The sequence below is a fragment of the Lygodium microphyllum genome, chromosome 17 (assembly GCF_053477565.2).
Source record: "Lygodium microphyllum isolate KBCC chromosome 17, Lygodium_microphyllum_v1.1.10, whole genome shotgun sequence".
NCBI lineage: Eukaryota > Viridiplantae > Streptophyta > Polypodiopsida > Schizaeales > Lygodiaceae > Lygodium > Lygodium microphyllum.
In genome coordinates, this window is record NC_141151.1 from 141346137 (window position 1) to 141370125 (window position 23989).

The following is a 23989-nucleotide window of genomic DNA, read 5'->3' on the forward strand; positions in this document are numbered from 1 at the left end:
CAACCCCTCCTCTTCCTTCTAGGTTATCATCAGTCCCTCCTCTTCCTTCTAGGTTATCCATTTGGACCCCTTCTTTGTCTACAACTCCTCCCTCTTCTTCCTGCACTACCCCATCTCCCTTTCCTTCTCCTCTTCGACCCTTGACAACTTCTTCTTCTTCTATCTCACCATTGAGTGTGCCTACCCCTTTCTCATCTCCTCAGGTTTCTTTTGGGGGGTTTGAGCCATTAGAGGAAGAGCCTTCTTCTTTGGATGAGGGGGATTTACCTTCTCTTAGAGTCCCTTCCACAGATAGGTGCATAATGCATTGCAAGTACATGTCAGAAGTGGTTTAGCAATGGAAGCATAGAGAAATGTTGAAATAAACTACTAAATATAAGACAAAAGAGAAAGAAAATAGAAGAACATTGCAAAGGAAGAGAACCTAGAGATGTGCTTGGGAAATTAAATTCATATGCCAAACATGAGACAATTGTGTACAACAGTGAGTCATTGGTTGTTAATGCTAAATCTTTTGAAAAAAATCACACCAATCCTTTTAAAAAACAAAAAAAACACATTAAAAAGTCCATTGCTGATTCTATCCACCTTTACATGACTTGGTAGGCCATTGGGCTGCCGATGTATCTCCGTCATTCGATGTCCTGGTCTCTTTGGGGTAATCACTTGGGCTTCCTTGGTAAAATGACCATTGCCTCTATAGTATTGGTAGGTCATTGGGTAGTCGACGTGTATGCTTTGCTTAATGCCTTGGTTGCTTTGGGGTGGGATGCCTTGGGGTAAAAGAATATATTTCTCCAGGCCTTATTTCTCCTGGCTCAATTTTGGGCATGAGAGAGGGTGTTGAGCTAAAAATGCATTAGTTTGACTTAAACAACCTTAAAACACACATTAACAAATGAACAAAATCTCTCATTTTAAAAAGAGATATCTTTCTTGTTCCTTGGCAGGTGTATACTCCGACTCTGTTATCTATCTCCATCTCTAGTGCTATCATCATCATCAGCTTGATTTGGTGCGTCACTGACGCTGTTGGCTGCATGCAAGGAGAACCCTCCTGTATTCAGCTTTCTTTTCTTGTTCAGTGCAGATTTCTTTTTTATTTTCTTACAGTCTCTCTTTGTTTCTTTGTGATTGTGTTTGTGTTTCTTTTTCCGTTGCACACTCTCATAGCTTTATACTAGGCTAGGCTTAGCATACTTAGTTAGCTTGGTTAGTGAGTATTTCAATGTACCTAGGATATCACATTGGATTGCTTGTTTATGTGTTTTGAGATATCTCCGGTATACCTATTCTTACAGTTTGGCTTTTGAAAATGGTTTATGCATGCAAGGTTACATTGATTTTGATTGGATAGGAAATTCCGATACTCCGCATTTCTACGGTGGCTAGCTCTTTTCCTTGGACACAGCTTCCATTGCTTGGTTAAGCCATAAGTAGAAGACTGTGGTGGTTTCCATGGCCGAGATAAAGCATCAAACTCTTTAAGACGGCTCCATTCAGGCTATCTTTCTAAGGAGCTTGGTAGCGGCGCTTTGGTTTGCTTGTGCTGCTTAGATTGTCATCTGTTGGAACAACTAGAGTGCGATTGCACTAGGGGGTAAGTGTATTATCACCTTGCGAATGAAAAATGCTGAAGTACATTTTCACTTTACCAGAGAGCAAATTGAGCTAGAGTTTATACCATCATGTGACAATTTTGTAGGTATTTTGATCAACGTGGCTAATCGGTCAGTTCTTTAGCACTTATTATCCTAGATCCGCTTGCGCACTATTATGCTCTGAGAGCATTGTCCAAGTGGCACCGTTGCATCATGTTTTGCATGAGCATGACGATTTACATTGCCTCTTGCATAACTCTAGTGCATTGGCATTCTGTTCTTGTAAACATGCACTTGTGCGTATTTATCCCTTTTCAGTCTTTGGAGTGGTCGATTTTGAATCTACCATATTCACGGTATCTCCCATGGGAGTCTCTTCCCTTGCTTGCTTAGCTTGCCTAGCTTGCTTTCACCTATCTTTTTTGACCACATACTCCCCATAGCTTCATCATACTGCTTTTCCTTATCATTGATATCCATAGTTGTCAGGTACGAAAGGTACGATACGGTACGGTACGATAAAATACGGTACTAAATAGTACCTTAAGATTTTATAAGGTACGGTACGATATTAGTACAACAAAAAAATAACTCGATTATTTTGGACAAAAGATAATAGAATAGAGATTTCAAGTCTAAATAGCAATGCTATTAGAGTATATAAGATGAGTACTTAAGGGTAACATGCCAAAACCTAATGCGGAATGTCCAACATGCGCTACTGCTACCTACAACTTATAACTACATAGATGGGAGTGGATACATCATACATGCATGATCATACAAACAAGAGAAGTGTGGGCTTGAGAGAGAGAAGGTTGAGAGAAATTGTTTGAATCTCAAATAACCTAATCTCATGGGAGAATCATATTAATATAAGGAGCATTTAGCTCGTACCAAAGTGCAGTTCGAATGGGAAAGATGCATCCATTAAGTTGGTACCTTATGTTACTAATACGTAAGGTACGGTACCTAAAGTATGGTATAGTATCAAACCTTTTGTATGTGGTACTGGTGCAACTAGAGAGAGGAAGAGGCTAGAGAGAGAGAGAGAGAGAGAGAGAGAGAGAGAGAGAGAGAGAGAGAGAGAAAGAAAGAAAGAAAGTTATATTAACGTCTTCTAAAGACCAAAACTGGCCTATGAGACAAACTGTGATACAACTGATGAGGTCCAGCTATCCAAAATAAAAGTGCCGAATGAAAAGCTAAAAACTGGAAACTGAAAATACGGTGCTGTGAGTGTGATAAGTGTCGTGTATATGTATGTGCGTATGTAGCTCTGGTACTCCAGATAATGGCTACAAAGGGGGAACAAATGTCGGCTGTGATAGGGGAACAACTGTCGGCTGTGATAAAGTGGTGCGATGTGTATATGTAACAGATGCAGGGAGATATACTATCCTGGGATGTAGTAGCAGTCGTTGAAGTCGCTAATAGCAGGTGATCCCTCCTGGATGCAGGATGTGGTACATCGGCGGTGGAGAAAGAGCAAACTGGAGATCTGAGATCCAATGTGTCGAGTGTCGTCGGATCTCAGTCTGCTGTCGATGTAGATCAAGAATCCTCCGGATCTCCTGTCGGTGTGGCTGTGGGATCCGAAACCCACGGATCCTCGTGCGGCATCGGGTACGCTGGTCCTCAGCCTGCTGTAGTGTGAGCCCGGAGGTCTGGCTGGAGGCTGGTACAGTAGCTCTCACTCTGTCTGTCTGAAAGAACTGTGTAATAGTCGTCTGGGTGGGCCCCTCTCTGACTGGGACCCGCTGTGTGCTCTGCTCTCTGATGTGCCATGCCTCTCCCAGAAAACGGCCAAATGATCTCTAATCCATATCAGTCATACATCCCTGAAGTGAGCTGCTCAATGTGTATCTAGATCTCAACTCTGAGTATGCCGGGCATCTGAGAACAAAATGCTCCTCACTCTCCACCTCTGATTTGCAAAGGGGGCATATCCTCTCCTCCCGTGGGATGCCACTGGCTCTGCCACTCTCAATCATAAGCTGATGTGATGATACCCTGAGCTGTCCAATAAGAACTCTCAATCGATTGGCATATAGATGTGCATATATCTCGGAATCTCTATGAATCCTTGCTCTGATATGCTCAAGAACTGTGTATAATAATGTGCCATCTTCGATGGCAGTGGCTGTGCAGGGTTGACCCATGTCCTCTGTATATAAATATGCCATATCTCCTGTCTGATGACTCTGTTCCTCTCAGAGAGAGAGAGGGTGTAAGTGGGAGCCTGAGTATCATATAGAAGAGGTGGGAGTCTATCAATGTCTAGCCCATGTCTGTCAAACCAAGCTCTAGTCTGTGCATACCATGATGTGGTATCCCCCGCTCGAGCCATCTCCTGAGATGCCATATATGCTCTGTATGCAATGTGATCTCTGTCCATATCCTGAAATCTGTGTAGGAAGCAGGCTGTCTGAAATAATGCCTCGACTAGCATGGGCGGTGTGGCAAGCTTTACTCGCACAATGTCATGTGGGACTGAGGCCTTGCTGTGAATCAATCTAGATATCATGATCACCTGAGGTCTCTCCATCAATGTCCATACATAATCGGCAAGGCCTGGCCCCCATATAGCTGCTCCATACAACAGTGCTGGAGTGACTAGAATATCAAAGAGCCACCCCTTGGTGCGGGGCTCTTGGAAATGTGCCTGATGACACTGTCGCTCCATAAGAGCCAATGCTGAGTATCCTCTAGTGAGGCGGTCACGAGCTGCCTGTGTCATCGAGAAAGTCCTTGAAGCTGCTGTAAAGGTGACTCCCAAATATACATATGATCCAGTGACCTCAATACTCCCTCCTGCTGCCATGAAAATACTCTGTCTGCGTATCTGAGCTGATGTATGGAATATAAGAACCTTGGTTTTACCAAGGTTCACTGTCATGCCTCTCTGTATGCAAAAATCATCCAATGCTAATAAATGCTGCTATAATCCCTGAGCTGAGTCTGAGACCAACACAATGTCATCTGCATATAGTAAGATATGAACTGTGGCTCCACTGAGATCTATACCTCCACCGGCTCGCTGTTGAATAAACTCTGCTATCTCATCAATGTATAGCCCAAATAGAGTCGGTGAGAGTGGGCATCCTTGTTTCACACCAATGGTGCTCACAAGGGGATCTGATATACCTCCTGGACATCTGACTCTGCCAGTAACCCGCTCATGTAGTGCATAAATACCCCACATCATGTCATCATCCACCCCCAGATCAAGTAGGCGTCTGAAAAGCCTCTCTCTCGGAACCATGTCAAAGGCTTTGCGGAAATCTACAAAGCAACAGTACAATCTCTGTTTCTTCACTCGTGTGAAGCTTGAGAGAGAGAGAGAGAGAGAGGAAAGGCTTGAGAGAAAGAGGGTGTGAAGCTTGAGAGAGAAAAGAAAGAAAGAAAGAAAGTTATATTAACGTCTTCTAAAGACTAAAACTGGCCTATGAGACAAACTGTGATACAACTAATGAGGTCCAGCTATCCAAAATAAAAGTGTTGAATGAAAAGCTAAAAACTGGAAATTGAAAATACGGTGCTGTGAGTGTGATAAGTGTCGTGTATGTGTATGTGCGTATGTAGCTCTGGTACTCCAGATAATGGCTACAAAAGGGGAACAAATGTCGGCTGTGATAGGGGAACAACTGTCGGCTGTGATAAAGTGGTGCGATGTGTATATGTAACAGATGCAGGGAGATATACTATCTTGGGATGTAGTAGCAGTCGTCGAAGTCGTTAATAGCAGGTGATCCCTCCTGGATGCAGGATGTGGTACATCGGCGGTGGAGAAAGAGCAAACTGGAGATCTGAGATCCAATGTGTCGAGTGTCGTCGGATCTCAGTCTGCTGTCGATGTAGATCAAGAATCCTTCGGATCTCCTGTCGGTGTGGCTGTGGGGTCCGAAATCCACGGATCCTCGTGCGGCGTCGGGTACGCTGGTCCTCAGCCTACTGTAGTGTGAGCCCGGAGGTCTGGCTGGAGGCTGGTACAGTAGCTCTCACTCTGTCTGTCTGAAAGAACTGTGTAATAGTCGTCTGGGTGGGCCCCTCTCTGACTGGGACCCATTGTGTGCTCTGCTCTCTGATGTGCTATGCCTCTCCCAGAAAACGGCCAAATGATCTCTGATTCATATTAGTCATACATCCCTGAAGTGAGCTGCTCAATGTGTATCTAGATCTCAACTCTGAGTATGCCGGACATCTGAGAACAAAATGCTCCTCACTCTCCACCTCTGATCTGCAAAGGGGGCATATCCTCTCCTCCCGCGGGATGCCACTGGCTCTGCCACTCTCAATCATAAGCTGATGTGATGATACCCTGAGCTGTCCAATAAGAACTCTCAATCGATGTGGCATATAGATGTGCATATATCTCGGAATCTCTATGAATCCCTGCTCTGATATGCTCAAGAACTGTGTATAATAATGTGCCATCTTCGATGGCGGTGGCTGTGCAGGGCTGACCCATGTCCTCTGTATATAAATATGCTATATCTCCTGTCTGATGACTCTGTTCTTCTCAGAGAGAGAGAGGGTGTAAGTGGGAGCCTGAGTATCATATAGAAGAGGTGGGAGTCTATCAATGTCTAGCCCATGTCTGTCAAACCAAGCTCTAGTCTATGCATACCATGATGTGGTATCCCCTGCTCGAGCCATCTCCTGAGATGCCATATATGCTCTATATGCAATGCGATCTCTGTCCATATCCTGAAATCTGTGTAGGAAGCAGATTGTTTGAAATAATGCCTCGACTAGCATGGGCGGTGTGGCAAGCTCTGCTCGCACAATGTCATGTGGGACTGAGGCCTTGCTGCGAATCAATCTAGATATCATGATCACCTGAGGTCTCTCCATCAATGTCCATACATAATCGGCAAGGCCTGGCCCCCATATAGCTGCTCCATACATCAGTGCTGGAGTGACTAGAGTATCAAAAAGCCACCCCTTGGTGCGGGGCTCCTGGAAATGTGCCTGATGACACTGTCGCTCCATAAGAGCCAATGCTGAGTATCCTCTAGTGAGGCGGTCACGAGCTGCCTGTGTCATCGAAAAAGTCCCTGAAGCTGCTGTAAAGGTGACTCCCAAATATACATATGATCCAGTGACCTCAATACTCCCTCCTGCTGCCATGAAAATACTCTGTCTGCGTATCTGAGCTGATGTATGGAATATAAGAACCTTGGTTTTACCAAGGTTCATTGTCATGCCTCTCTGTATGCAAAAATCGTCTAATGCTAATAAATGCTGCTGTAATCCCTGAGCTGAGTCTGAGACCAACACAATGTCATCTGCATATAGTAAGATATGAACTGTGGCTCCACTGAGATCTATACCTCCATCGGCTCGCTGTTGAATAAACTCTGCTATCTCATCAATGTATAGCCCAAATAGAGTCGGTGAGAGTGGGCATCCTTGCTTCACACCAATGGTGCTCACAAGGGGATCCGATATACCTCCCGGACATCTGACTCTACCAGTAACTGTGAGAGTGCGCTGCGGAAGAGGAAATACGAACACGGAGGGAGAGAGAGAGAAAGCAGAAAATAAGGAAGAGAAATCTGCACTGACTGAAATGAATGCTGAATACACTGAAATGGACTGATCAGTCCTTGCACGCAGCCCGAAGCGTCAGTGAGGGCGCCAGATCAGGCTGATGATGATGGCAGCACCACCACGGGGGAGAAGGAGTGTTGGAATCTGCAAGAAGACAAGTGACCAAGTGGGGAGGGGGGCTGCCTATAAATAGGCAACGGACAAACCCTAACCCTAACCCTAAAATGGGCGCAAACCCTAAAAATGCCCTAAAATGGGCGCCCCACAACAGTGACCAAAAAGTGGCCAGGCAGCCAATGGCTGCCCACTAAAAGAGGCCAAAAAGAAATACACAACCTAAGATAGCCAGTCGAGAGTGACTAGCCTCCCCCATCATAACACATGACAGACATGTCAGAGCTCCTAATGTCCTCGTCTGACTCAGACTGAGGCTCACAGGCAGGAGATGACAAGGCATGACAAACATGACTGCTAACACCCCCTCTCAGATCCTGGATGTGGCTGAAGGCCAAGGGAGAAACGGATCCTGGGGCGGCAAGAGGAATGCCAATGTCGATGAAGTCCGTCGATGTAGACTGCCGCTGAAGGAGCTCCTCACGATCCTGGGAATCCCCCTCTAAAACACTAGGGGCCAGGGAATCCACAGCCGCATCACCGAGATCGTCCCCCTCTGAAAGGGATGGGGGGTACGAGGGAACCACCGGAGGAGAGGGTGGGGGATGGGAAGGAACCTGTGGAATAGAAGGTGCACAAGCGGGAACGGGTGTAGCAATAGACTGCCTCGGAGGACCCTCCATCAAAGAAGGGGAATGGAGCCTGTAAAGCCCGCTCTCCCGCCAACCTGTAGATAAGACAGCTCCTGTAACAGAATCCTCAATAACAACGGCATGCTCGGTGAAGATCACTCGTGTGCCAAGCCTCGTAAGGCCATAAACTGAGAGGAGGGGAAGGCCCAAATCCGGAACATGTAGGGCCTGTGAAAAGGAGCGCGAAGGTCGGTCTGTAAACAAAGGCAATGTGCCAACACCACTAATAGGCACCGATAAAATGTCACCAACAGTGACTGAACCCTCTGATGGACGGAGATCCTGTAACAAATCACCTCGGGGAGTTATATGACTCGAAGCACCACTGTCCACTAACCAAGGCTGTGCAGAAGACACTGCAGCCACAGAAGAAGAATCCTCCTCCAAAGCATGGATATGAAGGAACATTGACTCATGGGTAACAGCTGGTGTAGAGGTAGAAGAAGGCTCCGATGTAGATCCACCCTTCACTCCCGGACGAAGGTGAGGGTACTTCCAACATTTCTCCTCTGGATGTGTCCCTTTCCCACAGTGTGGGCACTTCGGTCTCTCTGAATCTGAGTCAGAGCCTGAAGAACTGTCCTTCTTCGTAGCCTTTGACTTCTTCTTCTTCTTCTTCTGTCCTCCCGAACCTGCAACAAAGGCTCTAGTGGAGTCGGATCCACTAGCACTGACCTCTCTGAGTCGCTCATCATGCTCCAAGACAAGCGGGGATAGCTCCTCCCATAGAAGCTTCTCACGGGTCCTCGATGTAAGAAGGCTGGTGTAGAAGACATCAAACCGAGGCGATGGCAGCTGAGTCAAAAGAATCATAGCCATGTCTTCAGAAGATATCGTCCGACCGAGGGATGCAAGCTTATCCCTCATATCTTGTAATCTGTTGATGTGGTCCTTCATGGAAGGACTATCATCAATAGCGAGCATCCGCAACTTCTTTTCGAGAGATATCCGGTGGGCAAACATCTTCTGTTGATAGAGAGACGCGAGCTTTCTCCACACGTCTGCTGCAGTTTTCAACCGGTGAACATGAACAAGGACAGAATCCTGCAAACTCAGAAAGAGGAAAGATTTGGCTCTAGAATTGAGCCGATCCCATAAGGCTGCACGATCCATAGATGTCCCATCTACGGGATCCACCTTAGGCCGGGGAATAGGAACAGAAACAAGCTCCCAAAGATCGAAGGAGTCCAAGATACACTCCACCTTGCAGGACCATAGAGAAAAGTTGGAGCCATCCAACCGGTCCTCTTTGGGCAGCTGAGGAAGTACGGGTACCTGTACAGGGGGTACCAAATGCTGCATCTTCGGCCCACTGGAAGGGGATCGCCGAGATACATGAATAGAAGGGGGACGGGAAAGAGGAATAGACTTCGGACGACGGTCCTCGTGATAGAAATCACGCCTCTGTTCAGATGAATGTCGAGACAAAAGCTCATCATCTGAGTCATCAAAGCCTGTAAACTGATGAGAAGACATCTTCCAATCTGCAAAACACCAAACACCAAAGAAAACTGTGCCGATGCCGAAGAATGACCACCAGAAGGGTCAGCAACCACCAGAAGAACCACCAAACTCCAGGAAATCAGGTCGCCTATCACCAGGAGGTGAAAACGCAGCTGTGTAGGGCACAAAATCCGGAGGGAAAGTTGCCAGGCACCAAAACGCAGCCAAGAAGAGAAGCGCCAGCTGGAGATGAGCCGCCAGGAAGGAATACGACCACCTTGGATGCAAAACGCAGCCTGCAGTGGAGTCGCCCAGCTGAAGAGAAGGCCGCCCAGCTGAAAACGCAAGGAGACAGGGGCTGGTTGATGACGTGGCAGCCTCTGGAAGGGGCTGATGCAGCAAACGCAAATATACAGACCACCTGGAGGGGCCGCCTGGCTGTTGGAGAGAAGGGGGGCAGCAACAGATGATAGGTGTGGTCTCTCTCCAGTCGATGAAGACCTCCGTGCTCTCAATTTGGCGATGATACCATGTGAGAGTGCGTTGCGGAAGAGGAAATACGAACACGGAGGGAGAGAGAGAGAGAGAAAGCAGAAAATAAGGAAGAGAAATCTGCACTGACTGAAATGAATGCTGAATACACTGAAATGGACTGATCAGTCCCTGCACGCAGCCCGAAGCGTCAGTGAGGGCACCAGATCAGGCTGATGATGATGGCAGCACCACCACGGGGGAGGAGTGTCGGAATCTGCAAGAAGACAAGTGACCAAGTGGGGAGGGGGGCTGCCTATAAATAGGCAACGAACAAACCCTAACCCTAACCCTAAAATGGGCGCAAACCCTAAAAATGCCCTAAAATGGGCGCCCCACAACAGTGACCAAAAAGTGGCCAGGCAGCCAGTGGCTGCCCACTAAAAGAGGCCAAAAAGAAATACACAACCTAAGATAGCCAGTCGAGAGTGACTAGCCTCCCCCATCATAACACATGACAGACATGTCAGAGCTCCTAATGTCCTCGTCTGACTCAGACTAAGGCTCACAGGCAGGAGATGACAAGGCATGACAAACATGACTGCTAACAGTAACCCGCTCATATAGTGCATAAATACCCCACATCATGTCATCATCCACCCCCAGATCAAGTAGGCGTCTGAAAAGCCTCTCTCTTGGAACCGTGTCAAAGGCTTTGCGGAAATACAAGGGAAACATGTCAATGATCTAAAAGTGAAAATAGAAAAAGGAAAACTCTCCATCAATGAGATGTTTGTCCTCTAAGGAGGTGTATCTCTGCATGGCTGAGGCATCTCGGCATCTGTCTCCTGTGGCACTCAATGAAGAGAGAGAGAGAGAGAGAGAGAGAGAGAGAGAGAGAGAGAGGCTTGGGGGAGAAATAAGAAAGAAAGAAGAAGAAAAAAAAGAAATGAGAAAGAAAAGAAGAAAGTTGTAGACTTAAAGTAGAGTGGCCAAAAAGTGTCCATTTTTTCGTACTAAATCGTACAGATACGTACGGTACGGTACGAGTTCGTACTATGTTCGGAGACAACCTTGTTGATACCCAATAGTGGTAGGATAGCTTGTTTATTTTGTGAGGGGTTTGATAATCTCTTATCATTTTCCTATTGGAATACGGATACTCAATACGACAAAAGTTGTTTGAAACACTCTCACTTAATGCTAAATCTTGGAACAAAACTACAGCCCTTAAAAACAAAAATAAAAAGATAGTTCATTATATTTCCATTTGCCTTTGCAAGGCTTAGTTGGCCATTAGGCAGTCAACGTGCACCCTTTATGCGATGCTCTAGCCTCTCCAGAGTAAACACTTGGAGTCCCTTGATAAGATTACCATTGCCTCTGTAGTCTTGCTAGGTCATTGGCAACTGACGTGCACCCTTTGCTCGATGCTTTGGGTGCTTGGGGCGGGACCCCTTGGGTTAAAAGAAAAGAAAAAAGGCTTGTGCTTGTTTATAGTCTCTCTTGATACTAGTTTTGAGCTTGAGAGGGGGTGTTGAGCTAAAAGTGCATTAGCTTTTTTAAAAAAGCCCCAAAACATGCTTGCTTAATCAATTTTACAAAACTTTATTAAAAGGAAATGCAATCCTAGAGAGTGCTTGTGTCCCACATGTAAACCCTAATTTTGGAGGCCCCAAACTTTCTATTAATAGATAGCTGCCCATTCAGCCAATCTTGTTTTTGCAGTTTGCAAGTGCTGAAGCTTTGCTGTCATCCATCATTTGGTGCTTGCTGCCCAGCCTTCCATTGCTGATTCAGTCTGTTTCCAACAATTGTCACTTGGCTGGTCATCCTTGCGGCTGCATTCTACACACCATAGCTTGTGTTTGCTGTTGATCTTCACTGAAAACTTTGCATTTGATGCTGTCCAGCTGTTGGCCACGGTAGGCGACATCATCTAGGTGCGCATTTTGTTGTTGTTGCTGCCACTTAGCCTGGTCACTGCCATCTATAGCTGTGTTTTGGAGTTTTGGACCTTCTCAGGCTGCCACATCATCATCCACATTTGCGTTTGTAGTTTTGTGCTCCATCTCTGCTTGTCTTGCATTGATCCAGCTCCAGTTTGTTGCACTTGCTGCTGCCAAATACCTTCGGAGGCTGCCTTGTTGCATTTTGGGATCGGTCAAAGTACGACATACTCTACAGCTCATTATCTTTGCCTCGGTCCTTCAGAGATGAGAGATTGAGGTTTGATATTCATCACTACATAATGTCTGTTGCATTGAGCATTATATTCTATTCAAATTCATTCATTTCATGATTCATTGTGTTCATTGTCTTTGAGTTACCCTAACCCTAATTGTGTTCTATTATCAATTCGTGCTTTGTTGTACGATTGTATTTGAGTTTTTGTGTTAGGGAATTTCTTTACGTGGCACTGGCTCCCTTTCTCCAACATGACTTGCTTTGGAAGTGTGCAAGTGATAAAAGATGGTCAGCCATAAAATAATGTTAAATCCTCAAAAATAGGTGCTAGAAAAATGCACAAAATAAACTTGTGTGTCCAACCAACTAAACCATGATGAACTTTGTGCTTTGATACCATGATGAAAGCAAAGTCTTAGTGGAAAGGGAGCAGACATTGAAGAAGAAAGAGATGAAGGCAGAAAGATGAAGCAAAGGTCCCCAGGTTGGAGACCAAAAAAACATATTGAAAGGAATATGCAATGAAGTATGTAGAGAGGAAGTGTTTAAATGGATGAAGATCTGAAAATCTGGCTGACCTGTAGGACAATAATGATCTGACTTGAAAAGAGGCAAAAAGTGGTCTACCTAAAATAGACCGGCCTGCACAGGGCAAATGTTAGCAGATTAGTTAGCTTAGGGTGAGTTTGTGCTGCAGAGGCTGTGGCCTTTTTATAGTATTTTTTTTGGCATTTGTCCCTTTTAGGGCTAGAGAGCATTTAATGCTGGCTGACTGCATTTAATGCTCCCCCCATTTTATGCCTATATATTGCTAGGGCTCCTCCTCCTCTTCTGTACTTCAGTCATCATTTGTGGATTCTTCTGAGGAGAGAGGAGCCGGTGCCAAGGTGCCCACACAGCCAGCGACTCACTGTTGTATGCTGCTGTCTTGTGTTCGATATGGATTCCGTTTCCCGGGCGTACATCTGAGTTCTCATCTGTATTTGTGTTTATTCTTTCTCTTGTCTTGTGTTTCAGCAGTTTATTTCAGCATGTTGTTTATGTTTCCATTGCTGCACCACTTCTGACAGCAAAATCTGTGACAAAACTCCAAAACACTCTTTTTCCTAACATGGAGCTGGACATATACTCTCAACAAGTGCCAGACAGTTGGAAGAAGACGAACTAGAGGGGTGAATGCTCAAAGTAGAAAGCAGCACAAGGGTTAGGGACACTTGGAGAGGTGGTCTGCACTATGGAGCTGGCTGCACCATGTCTGGTAATCAACGTAATGGGAACATTGATTTTGCTCAAGTTATGGTAACTTCCACCAAAAAGGACAGTTCTTTGAAAAAAAGGAAGAAAAGATGTATATCAGCACAGCAGGGTCATGTTTTGTGCACTATTATGTTATCAATATTTTCCTAGCAAATGATTTTGTTTCATTTTATTACATTTTTCTGGTCTCCTTCTAATTGTTGGACATGCTCATAGTGTCACTGCTCCAATGAATTGTTTATACTGTACTAGATAGTTTTAACAAATTGATATGTGGGAATGGTCAGTTTTAGTAACTTTGGATATCTTTTGTGGATCAGGATGTAAAACGATGGGATGCTCAACGTGTTGGTGCATTAGTATTGTATATATTGATAATTGCAACTGCTTTTCGCAGTTTTCACAGTATCTTTATCAAACCACGGATTGTTGCACGATTGGCAAATGAGTATATGGAGGCAGTCATTCCTAATCCGACAGTTCAAAATGTGAAGAGGTAAGCTTGTTTCCTTCCAGACTAAAATTCCTTCTTTAGAAAAGTAAAGGCTGTACAAAATGGACAAATACTAGGACACCCTTGGCTGGCTGCTGTATAAGGTGGTGACCACATGTGCTTGTGCACATGCCCACAAACACACGCACTGATACTTGTGTTACCATGCATTTGCCCATGCCTGTGAATGCACATGCCACACACAGGTGTACACACTTGATTCCAGAATGAATTTTACTCAAACTGTAAAGGCTAGGCCTTTGCACAGATCTCCTGCAAAAATAATGTAAGTAAATTGAAAATCAAACCCCAAATTGGCTGCCATTCGAATGGTTTTGTCTCAGGACATGATTCTGAATGGTTCCACAGCTTTCTGATGATCTCCCAAAAGCTGCCAGCTGGATTTCTGCTCTAGCCCCTCTGATGGAAAGTACCCCTTCAGATCAGCAAAGAGCAAGCAGAGTCTTGAGCTACAGCAAAAAGGAAAGGTCCAAACATCTTCAAAGCGTCCAAGCACTATCTTGTTCCGCAGATGTCTCTCTGTTCTATCAGGATCATGACAGCTTGCAGAATTCCTGAGCCAAGCTGCCAATGTACTCATGTCGTGATTATGAAAGCCGGAAAAATACTCATAGAAGAAAGAAGGGGGACAGTATAACTCAAGATTGCATATATTACTTTCAGAATGTGTTTGGGAGCTTTCTTACTTTCTCCCCCTTTTCTGATCTCCATCACCAAACACTGAACTTTCTTACTTTCTCCCCCTTTTGTAGCACAGATTTGATGGGGGAAGGGATAAAAAGAGAGGGGAGGGAAGAGAAGAAAGAGGAATGGAGGGTTCACATTTCTAAATTAAGAACCCTAGAGAACTTGCTGTGCCTTCAATGAACTTTGTATCTTTACCTCTGGGGATTTTTCTCTGAGGTATCTTCAATAGAATTTTGTTTTCTTGGGGAGGAAAACGTGCTGTGCCCACTTTGCAGGCTACGGAAAGCAATGTGGAGGAAAAGAATGGCAGATGGTTTTCGGATGCAACGTTATGTACATGGGCCAGATGGAAGACTGCATCATGATCCATCTTTTGTCGGTGAAAATCCTTGGGATAGTGAGCAGGATGAAACCCCCTCCAGTGAAAGTGAGATTATGGACACAAATCTCAATATGACAGAGGAAGAAAATGCTGTTGCTACACAGGGAGAAATTGAAGGAAAGGGTAGGTTATCTCTGCTTTTGTCTATCTTAAAATGAAAACTGACAGGTGGGTATGTTTGGAGTTTTATGAAGCTTAATGCATATCTCTGATTTTGTTCATCTCAAAATTAAATGTAACAGGTAGGCATCTTTGGAGTTTGAAGCTTCATGCATAGTGAATCTTTACTTTGATGTTATTAAGTCTACACTATTTGTTTTGCATTGCAGGAAAGATGCCTTGGCAGGAAAGGCTAAAGGAGTGGGTTAGAAAGCTAGAGTTGGAAGACTTAAAGGATTCCATTCTGGCTGAAGATAGTGAATTTGTTATCCCTATGGATTTGGATGCTCTGAAGAAGAGTGCTTTGGAGACTAGAGCCAATCAATTGTCTAGAGGTGTACCAAGATCCTTTATCATGGCTAGGAAGTGGTGGCAGTATAGGCCAAAATTGCCATATACTTATTTCCTCACAAAAGTACAGAAGTTAGAGGTATAGGGTGAAATTCAGCCCTTGGTCTATTTTCTGCTCCCTTAAGGTTTGAATTGACAGATTCTCTGAAATTCCCAAGGAAGGTTTGAGTGGACAGATTCTCTGTAAACCCTGAGAAATGGCCCTTATGCAAGTGAATGATCTTTAGCTGTGCTAACTTTGCACACACTTACAATCTATGTGCCTTGATATTTTGAACAGGTTGAGTCAGCTGTCTATACTGAAGATTTGAGAAAGCTTTTTGTCAAAATGAGGGAAGGTTTTCCTGCAGAATATATTGTAGGTTTGACTTTCAAATTCAGTTCGTGGATTTCCTCTGCTTTGGTAGGATGGCATGCAGGAGTTGTTCAGTTGATTCGTTTCTTCTGGATTTTGTTCAATAACATCCACTTTGAATCCAGTGTTAGATTAAAATATGAAAAGATCTGAAGTTTCAATGGAATGCGAGGTGTTTTAGTATAGCAGTACCAAGAGCATTGCATATGATTATAGATATGTCTATTACCTTGGGCATACGTCAATTCTGACATTGCATCTTTTGGTCATTTGTCATGTATCTATAAAGCTTCACTTGAGTCCTTTTTTATTTAGAGAAAAAGTTTCATCTGCATAGATGTCTCAAATACCGAAAACATGAGTGGCTGTGATAACTATAGCTATGGTGCTGAAACTCCATGGCTTAAAGGGAAAGAAAGGAAGATAAAAGAAAATAATTGGTTGTCAATGTTCTAATCCTGTGCACCATTGCTACTGCTCGAGGCCAGATTGTTGAATCTCAGTGTCAGAAGATGCCATGGCCTGATATAGGGGCCCACATCCCTTTTCAACAAGGCAATGTCACCTCCATTTGGCATCTCTGACATAGATTGTCCTGCCGTCTCTAGAATATTCTCTTCTATCAAGTTGGAGCTGGTGTCTGCATCTGACCTATAGCACATCTCAGAAGATCATCCTTGTAAAAGATCATCATCGTGGTAACTAGTGCTTCTGGTTAGATCCATGTCATGTCCATCTTGATTATTCAAATCAGGTTGGCAAGGTTGAAACTTGAAATGTTAGGTAGGTGCGTGTAGGTTGTACTGTAGTGATGGTTGTTAATCCATCTTGATTCCCTAAGCAATGCACTAGTATCTTTTGTTTTCTTCAGGAAATGATAAGTACATTTTGCAACACAAGGATGAATGTAAGCACATGGGTCAACTCCTTAGCTATGTGCTCAAGGGAGACCTTCAAGATAAGGCTAATAAAGTAGTTGGTTTGGTGGTTTGCAATGCTGGAGTAGGTACAGAATCCCTAAATGGAAAGAAGTGCCCAAGTCCCATAAGTGTGTAAGAAGATTGGAGCATAGTGCCAACAGCACTTGTCCAGGGTCAGCTCTCACAGTCTATGGATATATATGACCTGTTGGAAGATAGCCTCAACCACCATGGTGGCAGCAGCTAGTGCTGCTAATATAATATCATATGATATGAATGGTTGACTGTATATCATCTCGGCAATAATAAAACCTAGTGGCATCTTTATTTTCATCCACTACTGTCTCAGAAAGCAGCTCAATACATCATGTATGGGTGAGCAGTTTATTACAAACACACAGCTTTATTCTTGGCTCTTGAAACTAGATCTGGGCACATTTCCTCTTTTGGGCATCGAGCACTGCTGCAAGTCCTTGTCTAAATTTAGTATTACTGGCTCTCCCTATCGACAAGTCACAACTTGGGTCGAGAGAAAGTGATCCCAAGGTAGACATAGAGGACTCTTCCTCTATTACATTACCTTTGTAGGTAACTTTGGTAATGAAGTGGTGACCTGACTAGTGGAGTTATCAAGATCATGATCTTGGTATTCCCTAGGTTCACAAAATTGTGCAAAAGCACGTAGGGCATAGAAATGATGCCGTCTCCTTCGGAGAAATGTGAAAGCAGTATCATGTCATCAGAATATAGTAAGTCTTGTAGATAATCTTATGTGGCTCTGATGTTTTGCTGCATATCATCTTGGAAACATCATAATCTGGTGGTTTCTTCACCTCTCCCTACCCACTGTATAGGCTTGGTCCCAAGACGGCAATTGCACGCATAAAGGTGGCAAAAGCTCTGTCCTTGACCTTTGGAGCTGAATCTGCGCACCCTGCTACTCTAATGTAGCTAAAAACACTAAGCCTCATGTTAGTCTAGTTTCACCAGCGCTCCTCATGGAAAATGGATGCTGGAGAAGGCACCCTGAGGAACACATATCTTGAAACTATCTCCACCTCGCCGTCCTGCGTGTAAGTTCTGGTGCAAAGCTGGCTAACCAGCTAGATGAGAGATTAAAAAATCGTTACCTTGCTTGTGCCAAGGTTTACTGTGAAATCCCTCTGTCTGCAAAGGGCCTGAAGGCAATCCAAATGGTAACTGTGGTTGGTGGTCAAAAGGCCTGTAGGGCATTCAACTGTTTGTACAGTGCCGTCCCTCTGGTGAGTACAATGTCATAGTAGAATCAGGGCCAAGGCCACTGTGAGTGGTGCTCCCCTACCACCTTACCTTTCAAACCCAAGTTTCCAACCTACCCTTCATTTGTGTTGAATTGGCACAAGGCTTTCTCATGAAGTTCACCTTTTCAATGCCCCTACATTGAAACACCTTCATACATACTGGTTAGCTTCCATGAATTTTGTGTTAAGGTTTCTTACTTTCTGGGACAAGTAAATTCAACTTGAAGCATGTTGTCGCTTGTTTTATCATTGTATGTGTGTTCAATGAAGAAGAGTTCTTTTCTTTTTTTCCCCCCATGTCAAGCAGTGAGGTTGTTCTTTGATTGATAATTAAAAAAAAATAAAAAATCAATGCTGTCTATATTGTAGGTTGATATACCAGTGGATCCTTACCTATATGACTTGATGAGAAACAGCAACGTGAAGATGGAGATTATGTCTAGAAGTGAGTGGTCATATTACCTAAGGGCTCTTCTAGTTTTAGCTCCAAGCTTGCTCATCCTGTTACAAATCCGTCAGTTATCTCTACATGGCTTTGAGAAGACTTCTGAGAAAATCATTGATCTTCTGAAGATGGATGGGCAGCATCTAATTTTGGTATGGGTATCTCTTTGGCCTATACACAGTTAGAGAAACTTGTAATTGCTTTTTTCAGCTCTAGGCCATGTTTTGAACCAAAACCTTTGATTCCTTTATTTTCTAGCCTGAGGATGCTGCTGATAAAGCAAAGACAGAGTATAAGGATGTTGTGGTAGCTGACAGCATCTGGGATGTCTTGGAAGAAGTAATGCACTATATGCGAGAACCTATGAGATACTACGGGAAGGGACTGAAGTTCCCAAGGGTAAACTTTACTTTTCTTTGCTCCATCCAGTAATCAAAGCTTTGCAGCTCTTCCTAACTAATCAAAAGCAAATCTATTGTTACTCAAAAGTGAATCTAGTTTGGATGTTTCCTTTTAATGATGATGCAATTTTTGTCAGACCAATAATGTGTTTTTCTGTGCATAAGCAGTTTTTTAATGTGCAAAATCTCTGAAGCTTGTTAAAAACCACTCCTGGTTTGTAAGAAACAAAAGTACAAATTTTTTGCTCTTAATGAGGGCAGTTAACCTGTTGTTGCTACAGAATATTGTCAAGACTTATTAACAGGAATTGCATGAACATATCCAATGAGCAAGTTCTGGCCAGGAGTCAATAGTGGGTTAAGTGGCACATTGTTCTGTTGACATGAGTTGGGAAACGGCCTAAACCAAGTGACACCAAATGTGAATGGGTGAATGTCATGTCAGCCTGAAACTGAATAGTTCAGCAAATGTTTGCACAGTATTGTTGCACACCAGAAAGCAGTCATGGAAACCAATGTTTTGAGGCTTTTAGTGCTTTCACCTGGGTTATGAATTATTTTCTTGTAAAGTCTTTTCTTGCATGGCTCAATACAGGAGTTCTTGAATATTAATATCATGTACAACGGGAACCAAATTGGAATGGGTGAATGTCATGTCAGATTGAAAGTGGATAGTTCAGCAAATGTTTTCACAGTATTGTTGCACACCAGAAAGCAGTCATGGGAGGCCATATTTTGAGGCTTTTAGTGCTTTCACAGAGTTTTTTGTAAAGTCTTCTCTTGAGTGACTCAATACAGGAGTCCTTGAATTCTTATTTCATGTATAACTGGAAACAGGTAAACAGGAACATGGATGCATCTAGTCACATAGGCTAAGCTTGTTTCATAAGACTTGCTTGCTATGACAAAAAAGTGAAGGAAGAGCTCAACTGAGCGGTCATGTGCAATGAAAAGATTAGCCCTTTCTAGAGACAAACACAATATCAATGTTTTAGGAAAGTAAAATGACTGATTAAAAGAAGTGAATCTGGAAGTTATATGGCAGGAAAAGATGCATTTCAAAATTATATCAAATGGACTCTCTTTTTAGCACAGTCAATTGAAGTCTTAGAGGCTCCACATAGTCACAATGTGATATCATTATCACATGTTTTAAGATTAATCTATCAATCAAAGCTCTGCTTGATTGTACTCTCCTGTTTATTTTGTGTGACTGTGTCAGGGCATACTTATCAGTGGTCCCCCAGGAACTGGAAAAACGCTCCTTGCTCGAGCAATAGCAAGAGAAAGTGGATTGCCATTTGTGTTTGCTTCTGGTGCAGAATTTGTGGAATCTAGCACAGGAGATGGAGTTGAGAAAGTTTTCAATATCTTCTACACAGCTAGAGCCAATGCAAGTGGTTACCACATTTGCCATTTATGAATTCATTCTCATTTTTGCTCTGTTGCTGTTAATTTTCTTTTTAACTAAGGCTGCTTTATCTGGTTCTGTTTCAGGCACCTTCTTTTGTTTTTATTGATGAGATCGATGCACTTGCTGGGAAAGGTGTAGATGAGGATCCTGAGCGCAGAGCGACTTTTGATCAACTCTTAGCAGAGTTAGACGGAGAGTATGTGTTCTTTGGCTATCATAACTTAAGCCTGCTGTTTAATAAAAAGAAATTACATTCTAGATCTATTTAGAAAAATGTAAAAATATCAATATTGCATGCTTTTACATGTGTAAAAAAGACTTGGGTTGACTTTTTGTGAAGGGTCAGAGAGACTGAAGCGTAAGAAATTCAGTTGTGTGCATTGATTAGTTTTGCAGAATTTCGTTGTTGAATCAAGTGCTGCAGTCAAGTCACAAAAATGTTACAACAGCTGACTAGTTAACAAAACTTGGACCTATCTCACATGCAGATGCAAGAACTTGGTTTTAAACATCATCTGCACATAATAAGATAACCTCTGTTATGTCCATGCTGCTTATGTACTTCATTTGACTACGCTGTTGCAGACACATTCTCCATTGCGGAGGGTTATAGAACTGTTACCCTTTGAATGTCAAGAGTCGTGTCTGAAAGTGCATGTTTATTGCAGCAGATTTCAATGTCTGTACCAGTTATTTGTTTGTGAGCAATTTCAATTACCTAAGCATGTCATGTGCCACTGATTTAAGCTGAAGAAGATGCAAAATTGATGTTTATATGCTTTTCAATGTGGTTTATGGACCATGAAACATTGCTGGAGATAGAGATACTGAAACTGTCCCCCTAGGATCCAACTTGCACACAAGATATGACACAAGCTGTATCCATGGCAAAGAACATTAAAATGAGTGCACATTAGACTCACTGGGTCATGACCATGTCCCAAGAGCTGTTGTCCCATACCACTAGCCCACACCATCTCAGTGTGTGGATGTGTTGACTAGGGGCCAAGTCCAAGAGTGGTGATCACACACAATGATCTGCACAATCGGGCCTTGATTCTTGTAAATAGGACTTGGCTTCCCTAAACTTAAAGTGCCCCTAGTGCGAATGCACTAGGTCACTTTATGACCACTGCCACCAATGGTACTAGCGCCCGTTTGGATGTCCAAGGATGTAACACTTCTCGAATCTCCCTTACGAATGATTGTTGTCCTCAGCAATATCCTGAAGGACAAAGTGGGGCAAATGACTCTTCAATAAAAGTATTGACTATTATGTAGCCTTTGCTTCGGGGTAGTTTTTTCACTTGACGAAATACTTGGGATAAATGGTCTGACGTGATTGTTTAGTCTTATGGTCAAGAACCAATTTTGGTCAAGTGGAATACGAATAGTGTCCTTGAGTTGTGGCACTTCCTATATTGGGACTAGCAATTCCTGTGCCCCAATTGTTCTTTCAAAAACTCAGATGTCCAGAGGTAAATCCAACTCATAAAACATGCTACTTATCTTCTTACTAACATGGAAAGGACCACAATATCTCGAATATAACTCATAGAACTTGCCTATAGTTATTGAATCAGAGTCCTTTGAGACTTCATTAGAGATTTGGTCACCTCCAAGATGGGCACAAGCTTGGTCAGGGCAGATTGGGGTAGTACACGCAACATTGTTTTTTATAGGAGCTGGCCGGACAGGCAGCAGGGAAGCAATTGGGCAGGTGGGTAGGATGGGCAGGTACGCAGCAGTGCCATGTGGCAGTCCGACACCACATAGTGCATTTATTGCTGCAGTCAGCCAGATCAACGGTAATTGGCCAGTTTTTTACTGGCTGACCTGCGTTATTTTATCCATTTTTATCTTCTATTTATAGCAGCTTTGGCCCCTCAATGATTTTCACTTTTTCTTGTACAAGCTGAGAGAGATCTTTGGCTCTATATACTTCCACAGCCCATTGTACATACCGCCTTTCGTATTCAGCATTCATTCTTTGCAGTCTTCAGTGTTCTACTGTGTGTGTGTGTGTGTGTGTGTGTGTGTCTCCTTCTCTTCTCTCTCCGTTCACACACTTCTTTCAATCCGGTCATAAGCTTCCATGTTGTTGCAGTTTGACAAAGGCAAACCCTTGTGTCCTCCTTGAGCCCTCAAGGAGTATGATTCTAGTTAGCATAAAATGTAGTCTGATGGTGGGCCATTTTAATGTTTTCCTTGCAATTGCAACACTTGTTGCGTATCTTGTGGACACCAGTACCTACTGTGTTCCTTGGATGTCCTACATGGTGGCAAATATCAAGTGTCAAGCCAAAGGCTATATGATCCGATTTTGGATGATTTTCACCTAACCATTCATGTGTACCATTGCATAGTCTACCACACTGGAACCTCCACTAGCTGAGTAGCACGTGTATCCTTCAGTATCGGGGAAGCAATTCATACCATTCAATATCGGCATGTGCAAACCATTAAACATATCCATCAGAGCACGTCCATGAGCGTTAATGTTTGTATCCTCAGAGTGTCTATAGCAGCGTGCATCTACATCCACCACCTCTTCCTTGTCTAGATCATCATGTGCTATGGGCTGAAATTGCATACGTCCAATATGCGCATTTAAGTCACCTAAGACCATCACATGTCCTTGTTGCATATATGTGCATGCATCCATACTCAAATCTTCAAAAGGTTCTTGCGAATCCACTTCATGTCGTGCATAGAAGGGGGACTCCTTATGTGGAATGTAACATCTCGCAATGTACATCGGTGTAGTGTGCTTGAGCATAATCCATATGTACCGCTTATGTCGGTCTACTTTACATACATCAATCATTCCTTCCAAATGACATTTGTATATGCGTGCAACTCCGCCTTGCCTTCTTTTTCTTACATATGGTTGATATGCGCTATGAATTATGTACCCAGGGATATCCAGAATTCTACATGTCTCCCGCTCCCATTTCTCGGCGAGGAACACAATGTCAGCATCACCAACCATAGCATTAATGCTTTCATCTTTATGCCATGGAAACCCTGTGTAATTCCAAAACAACACCTTCACAAGTGCGCAGCTTCCATGGGTTGCACATCCCTATGCATCCTTTGAAGTGTTATCACTAGATTTCTTTTGCTTATTGTATTGCTTCCGACGTTCCTCTTGTTGCATGGGGGTGCGATCCTCATTTACATAGAAATCTGTTCCCTTGAGGTATACTCGACTACTATCTAAAAGCATAGTTTTCTTATGTGCATCCAATAGAGTGCATACAATGGCTCTTGCCTTCCTATCATCTTTCTTCTTGCCCATACGTCGAGCACCAAGGACAGGTACATCTGCCATGGCAAAATGCTTACCAAAAAACTCCGTGACTTCCGTAGTAAGAGACAGTGCAGTCTCATCATCTATTTCGGGTAATCCCCAAATAACCAGGTTTTGGGCCTGCTTTTCTCTTTCTTTACGTTCACGTACATCCACATCATCTACCACTGCATCACCACCCTGTGCATGAAGCACAGGCATGTCTCCATTTGGGGGAGTATGTGCTACTACTCTGGCCCATGTTTTTGGTGTTTCCATGCATGTGCGTGTCGCTTTCCAAGTTTGTGATTCTCTTGGCCTATTCCTCCACAGTTTGTTCCAACTATGTATTCTTGCTTTCCAATGCTTGACACTTGAGAGCCAAGCGTGTGATTTCTTGATTCTGTACATTGATTGATGCTTGAAGTGTCGCCAAAAAATTCCATATCCCATCCTGTGAGATTTCTC

At 43.6% G+C, this 23989-nt stretch overlaps 1 protein-coding gene across 3 annotated transcripts in view; it reads left to right on the forward strand.

Moving 5' to 3' along the window:
- FTSH12 (FTSH protease 12) overlaps positions 1-23989 on the forward strand; it is a 140375-nt gene that overhangs the window by 6490 nt on the left and 109896 nt on the right. For 2 of the 3 annotated variants that reach the window (XR_015694493.1, XM_087698033.1), the window contains exons 2-9: positions 13642-13817; positions 14798-15027; positions 15234-15493; positions 15695-15772; positions 18339-18566; positions 18673-18813; positions 20038-20208; positions 20313-20425. Coding sequence is in view for 1 of the 3 variants with exons in the window: in XM_087698033.1 (XP_087554159.1) it covers positions 13642-13817; positions 14798-15027; positions 15234-15493; positions 15695-15772; positions 18339-18566; positions 18673-18813; positions 20038-20208; positions 20313-20425 (1397 nt within the window). In the remaining 2 variants the exon portion in view is untranslated. Of the gene's footprint in view, positions 1-13180; positions 13323-13641; positions 13818-14797; positions 15028-15233; positions 15494-15694; positions 15773-18338; positions 18567-18672; positions 18814-20037; positions 20209-20312; positions 20426-23989 lie in introns of those variants that run through there. The other variant, XR_015694494.1, reaches the window with a different exon arrangement.